Source organism: Falco peregrinus, chromosome 4 (genome assembly GCF_023634155.1).
Source record: "Falco peregrinus isolate bFalPer1 chromosome 4, bFalPer1.pri, whole genome shotgun sequence".
NCBI classification, from domain to species: domain Eukaryota; kingdom Metazoa; phylum Chordata; class Aves; order Falconiformes; family Falconidae; genus Falco; species Falco peregrinus.
Genome location: NC_073724.1, coordinates 59891236 through 59905453, shown reverse-complemented (window position 1 = coordinate 59905453; position 14218 = coordinate 59891236). Strand labels below are relative to the sequence as shown.

The window sequence follows — 14218 nt, the reverse complement described above, 5'->3', positions numbered from 1 at the left end:
ACAACTCCTTCCCGGAATCTTAACTAGGATTTAAAACAGGAATTTCCAGATGAGGAAGGCAGAACCACCTGTGTTCCTTCCGACACAGGAAACATTATTGGCAGTTACTCTCCTGGAGGGAGGCCTTTTAAAAGGGTTCTACATACCAGTTTGGTGAAGACAGGGTTGCAATGCAGATGTGGATTCCCCTGATAAAGTCTGGCATTATCACTGTACAATTCTGTTCCAGGAATGAACACTGGCAGCATGAGTTAGTCAATGCTTTGATTCTGAGTAAAAAGGTTATAAAGGCAATCAAGATCATGGGGGGAAAGTGCTGAATTTTCACAATTGAGTGAGCACCAATATGAAGGCTTGTGGTTTTGCTTGTGTTTATAAGCCTACTTTCATTTCAGAGGGGTTTGATACATGTAACAGGGAGTGGAGTTTGACTCCTAATACCACTTTAAGAATTGTGCTGCGTCAGTAATCTGACAATGCACTGGAAAGGTTAAATTGAGTGCAGATCCTTTAGCTTTAGTATGATGATTAATTTCAAGTGATATAAGTTATGAACACTAGTTTCAATTATTTACTGAAAAAGCCAACGAGTCTCATGGGAACTCTACAAAGTAAAATAAAACCAGTTGACTGTGATTTTGCTCACAAATGAACTAATCAGGTGACTGTGACCTTGAGACAGGGTCTTTCCTCCAGCTCTTCCCTCCCCACTCCTAAGCACAGAACTGACATGCTCATTTCTTCGCTTGAGAAGTCCTTGGTACTGTTCATATTTAACATCATTAGCAAAGGTCCTTTGCTTCCAGGCTTAGCCATTAAAATAGATGAGATGGGAAACGCTGACATGATAGTTTTGCAAATGTTATCTGAGAGGTTTGCATATATTATTAAATCTCTTAATGAAGATGATGAAGAATCAGCCTGTTAACAGCTCAGAATTAGGTATATTGCTGCATTAATTCTTGTTCCTCTTTTCTTTGATATTTCAGTGCTACGTCTGTTGAAGGATGGTGCCGACCCTCATATGCTTGTTTCCTCAGGAGGCTCCTTGCTCCATCTGGTAAGAGTGATTGAAGATTAGTGTTAGTGACTGTGGATAAATATGGTGGGATACTGAGTAGCAGATTTGGCATATTAACAGAGAGAAAGGCTTAGCAATAATTTTTATCTGCACTGCCCTCCACGGTGGTTGTGATTCCATCCAGCTATGCGTGTGTAATAAATGGTTGTTTTCAAATTGCTTATGGAAGGATGGATCGTGTCACAGGTATGGTAACTAACAAAGCAGAATGAAGTTTTATTTATAAATTGTCTGTGGAGTAAGAAAGAACAAAGGAAATATTGCTTGATTCCAAAGACAGAATCATATGGTTCAGAGATTCACAGGTCCTGTATGAAAAGCACTGTGATGTAGCATTTTTCCTTTTGTTTTTGTGCATATTTTCTTGCACCAGTTTCCTACATGGGGATATTTAACACATCATCTGCATTTAGTTTATCATTGTTTGCATAACAATTTCGATTAAGTAATGGGAATATAAAAGGAAAACAGTTTGTATACAATGACCGAAGGAGAAGCAAGATGTAAGGGCATGTGGAGGAAAGACTGAGGCAGATAGAAGGGAAATAATTCAGAGGTAAAATGTTGACTTTGCTGAAGCCAATGGCAAAACTCATCATAAATTCCTAAGTCTTATGCTTTATTTTGGTCTGCGATGCTTCAGTTGCAGACATGCTTTCTATTTAATGTGAAATGATTTTAAGATATTTAAGATATTTGCATCCAACTTTGTTGCACAGCGCTGCTAAAATAAATGTGATGTCTCAAATGTAAGGGTATAACAGATCTACTTAAAAGTCTGTTGACAGAGTGTTTCATTTTAGAACAGTTGGATTAAGTTTCTCATAGTATGTACACAAAGCAGAACAATTTCTTGACGAAAAAGGGATCCTATAATAGTTCTGTACTCTAGCACCCCTGCAACTGTGCTTTTGCAGGATGTAGTGTTTCCCTTATGTAATTAATCTGAATTTTCCGTCTTCCATGGCCATGCTGCTTACCAAGGACTTTGGGAAATAAAGGTCTAGGTAAGGGGAGGGTGTATTAGTGAGTTGGAATAGAGAAGATTTAAGTTCTCTTTTCTCTCCTCCAACTATTTGCCTGCTGCAAAGGTGCTCAATCACTTTTAAAAGATGCATCCCTTATGAAATGTTACCTTTGGGATTCCCAAAATTGAGGCATCCCAAATCTTATCCTGTGCTGAAAGCCCTAGAAGACAATCTTTATCTTCAGTGTGGCTAACGTGACATCTATATCACTGGCATTTAAAAATATAAGAAAGAAAAAACCATTTTTAGGGATTTTATATTGCTTTGTCTATTTCAGCTGATGCAGACTTTTTAACTGCAGATAAAATCTGTGGTTGAACTGTGCCTTTTTAGGTTTTGTGATCTTCTGCATCACACCCTAATTCACTGTCACAATCATTCTCTCTCCACTGGTGCCTGCTGCTTCACAGGCACACATATGCCTCAAAAGGCGGGAAAGCTTGCTACCGTAAGAAATTTGCAATAGACAACTGTGTATAACCTACTGCTTCAGTTTAGTCAGGGTTACTTGTAAGTACTCATAATTCATTTACAGGAAAACATGAGATAGTTTTGATTCCAATGACAATTGGATTTGACCCTTATTTGGGATCAGTACAGACAGGAAAGGAGAGTCATGATACAGGGAAAGAGATAAGCCAAGTTTATTTTCTTGCAAGAGCTGAAAATAGTAATTTAGCATGCATCTTTATTGTATTTTTAAAGCCCACTCAGAGGCATTCTAAGTGCTAGTTTTACCACTATAATTCCATGTAAGCTGCTTTCTCCAAAAGGAGCCTAATCAGTGTTTATTCTTTCCAGTTGCAAAATAATTGGTTTTATTCCATAATGAATGAAATATATATATATCTCTTCACATTTTACTTAAAATCTGATTCATTATGTAATTAATTTTTCTTTCTCCATTTCTGTTAACTTCCAAAATATGTTTTTTCTAAAAAAAAAATAAGATATCGAATGTGCCACTTCATAAATATTCTGTTGCTATCTCTCTAGACAGTATCACAATGTGGTTGAATCTCAGGGAAGCCGTGGGAGCTTCAAAGGTATTCAATGAACTCTCATTATATTCCATGAGAGAAGTACAGAAGAAGAGTGCTTGCCTGAGTTCCCCATTCCGTGGGAAGCACATAGTGTCATATCAATTCATGCAGGCAGTCACCCAACCCACCCTAGTAACAAAATATATGAGTGCCAGTTTTCTCCTGGAACTTTGACTGAGATTGCCCAATTGCTTCACAAAAACCATTAAACAAGAATCAAGGAGCAGTGGCAATTAAATTGCTGCTACAAATCTAAGCTGTTTTCAGGCTAGTAACTAATCACAAAAGGCTCTATATTATTAATACAAAAAATAGCTCAGTGGCATCTGTCATTTGTTTTGTATGGAAGCTCTCTAGAAAATTTTTTGCTTAACAATGCCTTGAAAGTGTGATCAGTATAAGATTATGTTGGTCTGCATTACGAAATGTCTTATATCTGATTTGTTAAAATTCGAACATTGAACAGCTCAGTGTAAGTTATACTATTGCTACAATGAATAATACTGATGCAACAAACCAAAACTTATGTTTCTAGAGCTGTCAGATAAGTTACAAGCTAAAGGAAATACATCAGAACTTCCTTTCTGTTCTATAAGTTAATGGTCAGTATGCTTAGAAATCATTTAAAGCAGGACTGCTTTTTAGCCTGATAGAGTTTAATTTTCATCTTCTCAGTTATCTGTATTTATGATCACAGTAGTACATGCAACTCCTACATTCAATTGGATATTTCAGCTATGTCGTGACTTTACAGCGGAATCCAGTTAAGCTCTTTTCCTTCTTCCCCTTTTCCTCCAGTGTCCTGGCTTCCATGTCAAATTAATACAGATCAGCAAACTGGATGACATCGTGTGGTTCCATATGCAATAAAGACATAACAACATAATTACTTAACCATCTCTTGCAAATTATCTGCAGTTTTCACTATATTTGTCCTCTCAGTGTATATGTGTGCTTTCTGGGAGAGGGAGATATTATACAACTTTAAATATTGGAAGAGGCACAGATATTAAGGATTGTATTCAAAGCATCTAAGTGTCTAATGCAGAAAATCAGGCTCCCTGTAACCTCTCTCCAATGGGGAAAGAGAGAGGATCCTTCTCTAAAGAGTTACTGAGATTGTCTGTTAGGCCAGAGTTATGGTCTTGACTTAGGTACCCTGACTGTCTTTCAAAGTATTATACATAAGTGCACCCATAAAAAGTCACAGATATGACAGGGGAGTAAGCTCAAAACAATAGCTAAGCCAGTTTCTTCTTCTATGCCAAAATTAATGACTTCCATCCTCAAAGTATAGAAACACACACAAGTGTGCAACACCCCCTGCCCCTACCCCCAACACACCCTTAATATGCAGAGTATTTATCTGTCAGAAAGACTTGAATAGGAATCAGTATAGTTAATGAATTGGAAGTAGGAGTGGGTATGGAGAGACATGATTATTGCTATGAACTGCATCAAAAGTGGAAGTTCATGTGTATGTGGACATATGTACATGTGGGTGTACATATACTTAGATGCCACTACTCATGATCATTATGCACTGATGCCTGTGTACTGATTTGGAATGACAATATTGCACAGAAAGTAAGCTTCATCTTTACTGTAGATTTCAGGAGATTTCATATAGTGCTTTTTTGCAGGGAATAAGGGATTCTGTGAGTCATGCACATGGAATTTGTAGTCTTCACAAAACTGTTTCTATAGATTCATCAGCAGTTGGTCCATACAAACACAGCAGTTTAACTACAGTGAGTCATCTGCTCAATTTAAATGTTAAATGGAGCAAAAATTGTATGTAATAAGTTTAGTTGTACACTGAGTAAAACACCATCCCTAATCTGCTTTTCTTTCTTCTAGTGTGCCCGTTATGATAATGCATTTGCTGCAGAAATTCTAATTGACAGAGGTGTAAATGTAAATCATCAAGATGAGGATTTTTGGACATCAATGCATGTAGCCTGTGCCTGTGATAATCCTGATATTGTCCTGCTACTGCTACTAGTAAGTAAAGCATTCCAATGCACTGCGTACTTGAAAAAGAAACAGAATGTAACACCGTAAGGTCTGAAACTACTGCATGAATGCAATATATTACTACTAATCATATCAGTGAAAACATATATTATGTGTGTGTGTTTCTTGGCATTATTTTAATGCTCAGGATTTTTAGAAGGCATTTTTAGGCCTTCAGTGAGAATAGAATATAAATGTCAATGTCAACTATCTTTTACCTCTTCCCTGTGGTCAGGAGCTTGTATCTAAAAAGCACTCAGTCCCAAAAGGGATATGTGGAAAATTTCTTTTCTCTTCTTCTTGGCACTTTCTGTTTTAAAACTGTTTCAACTTTCTGGTTGAGTTTGCAGTCAATATTTTATATATATATACATATATATATAGCAAGTATTCACTAAATTGCTCTGTATTCATTAAGAAGTGTTTTTGGACAAGGTTAAAATGAGACCAATTTAATATTTATCTAAACAACTTTGACTTTTTGGAATAGAGTTTACCTAATATAGTAATAGATATGGCATTCGGCCTTTGTAGAGAACAAAGCTTTTGTAGAGCTTTGTTCATGTTGTGCCTCCATTCTTAGGATCACAGCCTCTACTTTTACACCATTATATTAATGCAGTTCTTTCTCCCAGTTTGTTTTATATTGCTCTTTAGAACAGTAGTTCAGAAAGAGTTCCTAATCTGACTTGCGGTTTTCTAATACAGTTGTACAATTTTAAAATTTCTGGTTTAATATGTCATTGCAAGTAGATCAGCATTTCTTATAGCTGATATTATATTATGGCTTATATTTTTATAATACAGCTTATATTAAGTATAGCATAGTTATAATGGTATTTCAATGTTACAGGTAAAATAAGGTAAAATTTTTTTTAAAGACTGTATACTTGATAATTACTTTAATGAAATCACTTCCAGAGATTTTCTAGTCCAATCCCCCTGCTGAGATCAGAGCCAGTGTTGTGGTTTAACCTCATCTGGCAACCAAGCACCACACAGCCACTTGCTCACTGCCCCTCACCCAGAGGGATGGGGGAGAGAATCAGAACAGTAAAAGTGAGAAAACTTGTGGGTTGAGATAAATACAGTTTAATAAGTAAAGCAAAAACTGCACAGGCAAGCAAAGCAAAACACCACTTCCCACTGGCAGGCAGCTGTTCAGCCATCCCCATGAAAGCCAGACTCCATCACATGTAATGGCTACTTGGGAAGATAAACGCCATAATGTTGGATGTCCCCCCCTTCCTTCTTCTTCCCCCAGTTTATATACTCAGCATGATGTCATATGGTGTGGAATACCTCTTTTGCTAGTTCAGGTCAGCTGCCCTGGCTGTGACCCCTCCCAATGTCCCGTGCCCCTCCAGCCCTTCTGCTGGCAGGGCCCAAGGAACTGAAAAATCCTTGAGCTAGTATAAATATTACCCAGCAACAACTGAAAACATCAGTGTCCTATCAAACATTGTTGTCACATCAGAGCCGAGCCACAGCACTGTACTAGCTACTAAGAAAACTAATTCTATCCCAGCTGAAACCAGGACAGCTACAGCAGCTTATCCAGCACCATGAAAGTCCACAAACTTGCTGGGCAACCTGCCCAGAAAATAAAGTTTTCCTGTATTTCAGTTTGTGGCTATTTTCTTTCGTACTTTCACTGAGCACCACTGAGAAGATTCTTGCTCCATCTTCTTTACTCCCCCTGTTGGGTATTTACACACATTGGTAAGACCCACCTAAGCCTTCCCTTCCTTCTCAAGGCTGAAGAGTCCCAGTTCACTCAACCTCTCCTTGTATGACAGATGTTCCAGTCCCTTCATCATCTTTGTATCCCCCTTGCAGAACTCACTCCATTATCACTCATGATCATCTGGTGGGGAAATATCTATCTCTGCTTGAATGTAATAGCTGGGAACACTGTTCTGGATCTGTAGATCTACACTAGGTCAGTGATAGGGAGGCTTTTAACCAGTGTGATACTGATAAGAGCCCTCTTGGGCTTTTGAGAACTTGAGTCCAAATGTCTCCTCTTCTAGAGAAAAGTCAGATCAATGTCTGTCTTCTCCCGGAAGTGTGTTTCACTAGACTGTTAGATTTCACAATGAACTTACTTTCTTAGGAATGCTCTGGTGCCTAATTGCTAATGCTAAAGCATAATCAGCAGATTAAATAGCATCCACAGAGATTAATGTGGTAGTTTACACCTTAGAACTACTGTTTCAGGCATTCTTGGTTACATGTGAGCTTTTTCTGAAATACACAGATGTTCTTCCTTCTAGCACATATAGTTCATGTTATAGAAAACAGGATAAAAATATCTGATACTAAATTGGAAAATAAATTAAAAATAAAATTTATATTCAGTTCAGAATTAGCGATACCTTTCTTCTCTGCATCTCAGTTCTAAATTCCTAAGTTTCAACCTTTATTTGAAATCGGAACAGGTAACTGTTGAAGGTTTCCCTGTATAGACTTCAGTTCCATCACACCAAATAAGGAAGAATTTCTGAATGGAGAGATTCTTCCCCAAAAATGTTGTGTGCCTCATAAATGTGTGTTGTGCTTTTGAATTACTATGACAACTGTAATGAAACAAAGTTTTTCTCAGTTGTTTTGTGTTTTTTTTTTTTGTTTTGTTTTGTTTTTTAATTACTTATGACTCATTGCATTTAGAATTTAACACATCAAAACTATCATGTTGACTTCATGGAATAGATGAGTGTGCTGTATTCAGTTAGAGTGGCACCACAAGCAAATAGTTTTCAGTAGTAGAGGGGATAATCTTATCTGCAGCATAGGGAGTTGCAGTAGTATGATTTTGAGTTAATGACTATGCTAGCTAGAATATAATGCCCTGTAGCTGAAAGTACTGTGGCTACTGTCTGACCTTCTGTAAATGGCATGGGCTTCACCAAAACCTGTGTTTGGGACCTGGAATTGCTTTCACTCTGTCCTGTGGTTACTTCTTCCAATCTGTAATTTTGGTTTTAACATTGATCTGTACCAGATCTTCTTTGGTAATCTCTTAGGATTCTGCTGGACTCTGAGGTTATGCCTGCTCTAGAAAACCAAAAAGAGGTGTGCAGGTGTCTTCCTGGGTGCTGGACAGCAATAATCTGTACTAGCAAACTGTTAGAATATCCTCTGGCTTGTTTTTGGCATGTGCCATCTAGATTCCTTCCAGACAATTCACCAGCATGGTTTTGAAGCTGGAAAGTCCCAGGCACCAGGTTTTGAGGCTGGCAAGTCCCAGGTACCAGTTTGTATTCAGCTGTTACATTGTACAGGCTAAGAGACTTTACTGGACTAAACAAGCTCTCTTCCATGCTAGCTGGCTTCAGCACCCAGATTTTTCCCAGCTCCATTTGATTTAGTAGTAGAGATACAGCCTTTGTCATGCTTGGAATGTTGTTTCCTCATCTTTTCTATTACAATTATAATTAGGTCCAGTAAATGTACAATGCAATGTGTATAAGTCTGAGTGACTGTTCTTAGTGCTTAAAATAATACTGCTTACCTAACCACCATCATCAGATACATTTGGTAGGAGTATTCCCTTCTAAACATTGTCACTACTCTTGGCAAACAAAGGATAAAATTTCCAGAAGGTGATAATTTATCTCTTGTATTACCTCGATCTGTTCAATCTATATACTTTTGAAGCCTGTGTATCCTTTAGATTCTGTGTGTACTCCTAAAATGATACACAAATTAGAACAGAGAAGCTTATCTATAAAGACCCTTGTATTGTGGGAAACTTATGTAGGGAATTTTCAGAAGTACTGAATGCTGTGCTGTTGTTGACATTAACAGGAGCAGCTGGGGTTATACAGGGCTCTTCTAAAATTTTCCCTGCCTGTTTTTGCAAGAAGCCCAATCTAATAAAAACTCATTAAGTATTTCTAGCCAGGGTTATATCCAAAATACTTTTTCAGCCCCCATCATTGAATGTTGTTTGATTTAGTCCCTTTTTATGACAAGCTGTCTTTTCTGAAGGTTCTAAGTATCTTCTGATAACTTGGGGTAAGTAGGTCATCTCATATATTAAAGTTTCAGTAAGCAGGGGTATATTCATGTGGATTTTTGCAGGTAGTATTTGAATTGTCTATACTATTTGCAATAAATTATGATAAATTTGCCCACATTTTAGGTGGTCAGCACTTTTAAAGACAGAATTTCCTTGACTACTTAAATAATCACTTCATGCTCTTTCTTCTGGAGTGGGAATAATAAATAAGTGTGTTGTGGCAGAGAAAAGGAAATGTTCTTAGGAAAGCAATAGTTTTTGAACCATGACATTAATGCTATCTTTAATAACATTTGACAAAGTGAAGATGGAAATTGAGTTTGTCGGGAAGTATTTTTTCACAACTCTGAACTGTCTTTGTGTGAGCATTTGATATTAGGAATTACTTTGCCTTGAGGTTAGAGTGTTTCATGGGCCATGTCTAATGTGTAGCATGAGCCTGGATAATGCTAATGTGAGCTGCAGGCAGCTTCTATTATGCTGCAGTTTTTGACTGGAAGAGAAAATAACACTTCATGTACTGTTATGAATTGCTTTTAGATAAATATTTCTTCTGGATTTCTTCTTTCAACATAGACAATGCTGTATTATCTGTTTTAAAGATGTGAGCTAAAAGGTAACAGCATTGTCCTTTAATTGAGACCTGTGCAAATTCTGATTCCTGGAAAACTCTCGTAGAGGCCATTGGAGGTTTCCTCAGTGAGGACTTATTTAAAAATGTTTCCTGAAGGGAAAATTAAAAAAAAAAAAAAAAAAAAGAAAAGGAATGTAGGACTTTTAATGAAGACTTAATTAAGCATGCCCAGTTTCTGATGTTATCCCACTTTTGATGGCCTTCATGTTTCTCTGGCTGAAAGAAGATAGTGACTTGCCATTCATCAGTTTAGCTGTGGTAACTCATTATTTCTGTTCTCTGGTAGATAGCAAAGACCAAAGCTGAAATATTTTTCACTGAGAGCTAGCGGGGACTGTAGCTGTTTGTAAAGTGATAATCTGCTATTGTGTCCTGTTGGAAGACTATTGGAATTGTGGGCACTGTTTTTGGAACAAATGCAGAATGAAATGCTTGAAGCTATTTCTTTCCATCTCAGAATTTTACCCAAAGCGGTATAGCTTTCCAGGAACATAGATAAGTCTTCTCCAGTTTGTAGCCATCAGCAGGGGGTAGGGCATTGGGCAGTACAGCCAGGAAATACATCCTATGGCTGCTAAGCAGTCAGCCAATGAAGAACTTTCCCCCGAGGCAGCAGCTAGAACATGAAGAAATGTAGAGATCAAAAGTAATCCATACAGGTCTGGTTGCCATATATGCAAATGAGGTGGTAAAGGTCAGATTCATCAGTCATTACCTGACCGCATCAGTGTTGGGCACTTTCCCCTTGGGATAGGGTACAACATATGTAGATGTTGTATGAAGGAGGCTCCTGTAGCAGGTTGAAGAGAGTGCTGAAGTGCCTTTCATTTAAGAGCAAAGATGCATAGGCTTGTATACACTTACGCCCAAATGAAATCCTCAATAGAGTATGAAAAGCAATCAGATTTATTAGAAATATCTGCTCTGTCTTGCCTCATCGCCTTTTGAAGGCTCAGGACCAGGGAGGCTGACAGCAAGTGCGGTCTGATTGGGGTGTGTTTCTTTTCCATCAGTCCTGGACACATTGCAACACTGTATTTTACATTAATTTCCTGTACTTATTTTTATATTGAATTGAAACACTAGCTAAGCTTCGTAACTTAATATCCAATGTGCTCTGTTCCATTGAAAATACTACCCCAGTTACGGAATGTCCGAGCACCTGTATGTGGATACTGCTCATGCTTTGGTAGCTGCAGAAGTGTTTAGTCCACTCTGTATCACTTTAAATGACTGTAGCTTTAAACTGGTACCCATTGCTTGCAGTCCAGTTTTTCCTCCACAGTAGACGCTTTATAGCTTCACATGCTTTTAATTGATATGTAAGAGTGGTTAACTTTCACTTGGGACGATTTCAAACCACCATCTGATATAGCAACATTGATACTGTTGCAGTTGAGTAAATTAACCTTAGCTACTCAGACAGTAGGGTATATAGGTAAAAATACCGTTTTGTAGAACCTTGCTTTTTCTTTTTCTCTTCATTTTTCTTCAGTCTGACAGTATTATTTGTTATCATAAATTCTCTTCTCTAAAAATCAGTGCTAGTGCTAGACCATTAAAAAGGCAAAGGAGGTCAAGCTGTTTAGCTGCCCCACCTCTTCTCCTCTGTTCCTCCACACCAAAGCATTTGAAAATTAAATGGAGAAAATAGTTTTCTCTGTTTTTGAAACATGGTGTTTAGGTACTTATTAAAAGGTTCACAGTCATATTGAGCTCCTGTGTTTAGTTCCTTTTCTCAGAATAACTGTGAGTGTGTTATGAACTACAAGTTTCTTTATGACTTGCTGTTACACTTTAATTTCAGAGCATGTCACAGGTAATTCATCATTGAGCTGTACTGTTGGGCTCACACATAACAAGTTGATAGTTACAAGTTTTCTTTTTTAATTTATCATTGGTTTTGTTGTGGAGGATGGTTCTTTTGGCTCCTCCCCATTCTCAAATAGTTATGGAATGTTTTGCTGTTGACTGACCTAAGGTTGAGAGCAGCAGAGAAAAAGAAAGCAGGAGAGAATGCATTTTGATAGTGTAATTCACTTTATCATCTTCAGGAGGCACCTTTTACTGGGCAACATGAATGTAATGTTTTCACCATCTGCAATGTCGATCTTGTCAAATGAAACTACGAAGGCAGAGACAGTGTTCTAGTGTTTGTACAGCACTTTGCACGGTGGAGATTTATTCTTTCAACGACCTGAAGGCGTTACTGTAATAAACATGGCAGTTAATTAACTGGAATGGCAGAGAGCAGTACTACATTCTCAGGATTTTTTTCATGTAGATAACGGAAAATTGGGGAGTAGAAAGACATTCTTAATACATTCTTTTTACTCACTAGGAAAACCAAATGTAACTACTGTCTGCCAACCAATTAAATGTGTTCCATCATGTGCTTTTTGGAACCTAGAACTGAAGCTTGAAATGCAATTCTGGCATAGAAGGCTAAAAGTACAATTGTTAAAAAAAAAATAGAGGCTGAATTTTTTCCCCTCTCTCTTCTTTTTAAGAACCTGTATCTGTGCTCAGCAGTGTGCAAAAGGGGACTTATGCTTGAATCTTTCATTAGATTTACAGTTACAAACAGTAGGTGAGTGGTGTTAGAGTATTTGAACAGTGTAACACTATCCACTGTATGTGTAATCCAAATTTGCTGATCCACCTCTGCAAAATTCTTTATGCCATGAGAATGAACCATATGACATGACACTCATGGAACATTAAAAATCACATAGGAGGAATATAGAGAACACTGGATACTTTCCATAAGACTGAAATATTTGTCCTTCAAAGGGAAGACCTTAATATATTATTACTTAGTATTTCCTCAGTTCTAAGGATAACTTTTACAGAAATGATAACATCACAGTACAGATCTCTCTTCTATTTCATAGAGAGAGATGGGGACGGGGACGGGGTGGGAGGAGCTTAGTAAAGGAAATTTTTTTTGCCTAACATTAAAAGGCCACCTCTAATGTTTCTGTGATTTTTGAGTTAGTTTTAGAAGTGTTGGACCCAATTAATTTATTTGAATTCATGAGTGTCAACTTTTTGGACTGAAATTGAAAACAGTATTTCATTTATGCTGTATTTTGTAACTAAGTTGACTGGATGTAATTTTAGAACCTATCAAATAACTACATGGCCAACTTCTTACTGAGAACTAGACCACACTTACAAGAATTCTTGGTAGAAGACAGTGAAAAAGTATCACAAAACACTGCGTAAACATTTTAGCCAAAATGTTCATGATGTTAAAATGTGAAGTATGATCAAGTCCTGTGCTGACATTCCAGCTTGGGACTTGAATTCTGTTTTTTCTTATAAGCCACATAGCTATCTCTTTATCAGCTGTGTCTGTTCCTGTTCTGTCTTTTTGTAACCTGGCCTGTTGCTTAAAGTGTAGGTCTGTGGTATACTCATTCAAGCTCTTGTGATTGCTAGGATGCCTGTGTTACCTAGAAACTTTTGTCTTCCTTTGCCCTAATTTTCTTGGGGTCTTAAATTGTTGCCAGAGACATTGAGAAGGATTTTGGTGCAAAGATGGTGTTCCTAGGAGGTGCTGGGTCTTCTAGGTCAGCATGGCAAAACCAGAGTATGTGGAATGTGGAGCTTACTAGGGAAGAGATGGGATGAAAGGTGGATTTCACAGTCTCCACAAGAAGCCAAGGTACTAGAAAAGTACTGTTTAAGGTTCTGCAAGGGTATATAGTGGTTTCTGCTTCCTCAGCTTCTGCTTGATGCCTGTGCATTACAGGCCATGTGGTGGAGAATCTGGTGAAATTGTGCATTAGCTGTGTGGGTGAAGGCAGTTTTTATCACACTACTAACTGGTTGCTAAGCACAAATCTCATTTATATGGGAGCAGTACAGCTGTGTCTGTATTCTTGTGACCTCCAAAGGTATGTGAGGTTGTCTTGGAAGGACAGAGTTTCTTAATATTTGCCTGTGCTTGTCCTCATCTTAGTGTGATAAGAAATACATTACATTTGCAAATTGTCAATTTTATTTCTAAATCTTCTCATTCATCAGAGTACTGAAGAGCTGTTTAGATTTTCAGTGCAAATCAAACAATCAGTAGAATTGAGCTGTTATGGGAATTTAGCTTTCTTTGTATTGAAACAATGATTCTATGAAAATGCTGCATAAAGGAAAGAATACAGAAAAAATTGCAGAGAATATGCCATTAAATACAATATGATTTTGCAAGTTCAAATTTGGCCATCTCAACATTTCCACTCTCTTACAAAATACAGAGTAAAGGAAGTGCTATGTAACATTTCATAGCTCTCATCCAAAAGCTCAGCAACTTAAGTGTGGTGCTAGTCTGTTGGTGATGGCAGAACATTATCCTCAGATTTTTTTCTGAGTATGCTTGAAAGTCATCTGTCC

The 14218-nt window shown here is 37.6% G+C and overlaps 1 protein-coding gene across 3 annotated transcripts in view; it reads left to right on the top strand.

Moving 5' to 3' along the window:
• Positions 1 to 14218, top strand: part of MYO16 (myosin XVI) — a 412120-nt gene that overhangs the window by 128912 nt on the left and 268990 nt on the right. For all 3 annotated transcript variants that reach the window (XM_055802518.1, XM_055802516.1, XM_055802517.1), the window contains exons 3-4: positions 990 to 1060; positions 5013 to 5156. In XM_055802518.1, the coding sequence (XP_055658493.1) occupies positions 990 to 1060; positions 5013 to 5156 (215 nt within the window). The remainder of the gene's footprint in view (positions 1 to 989; positions 1061 to 5012; positions 5157 to 14218) is intronic.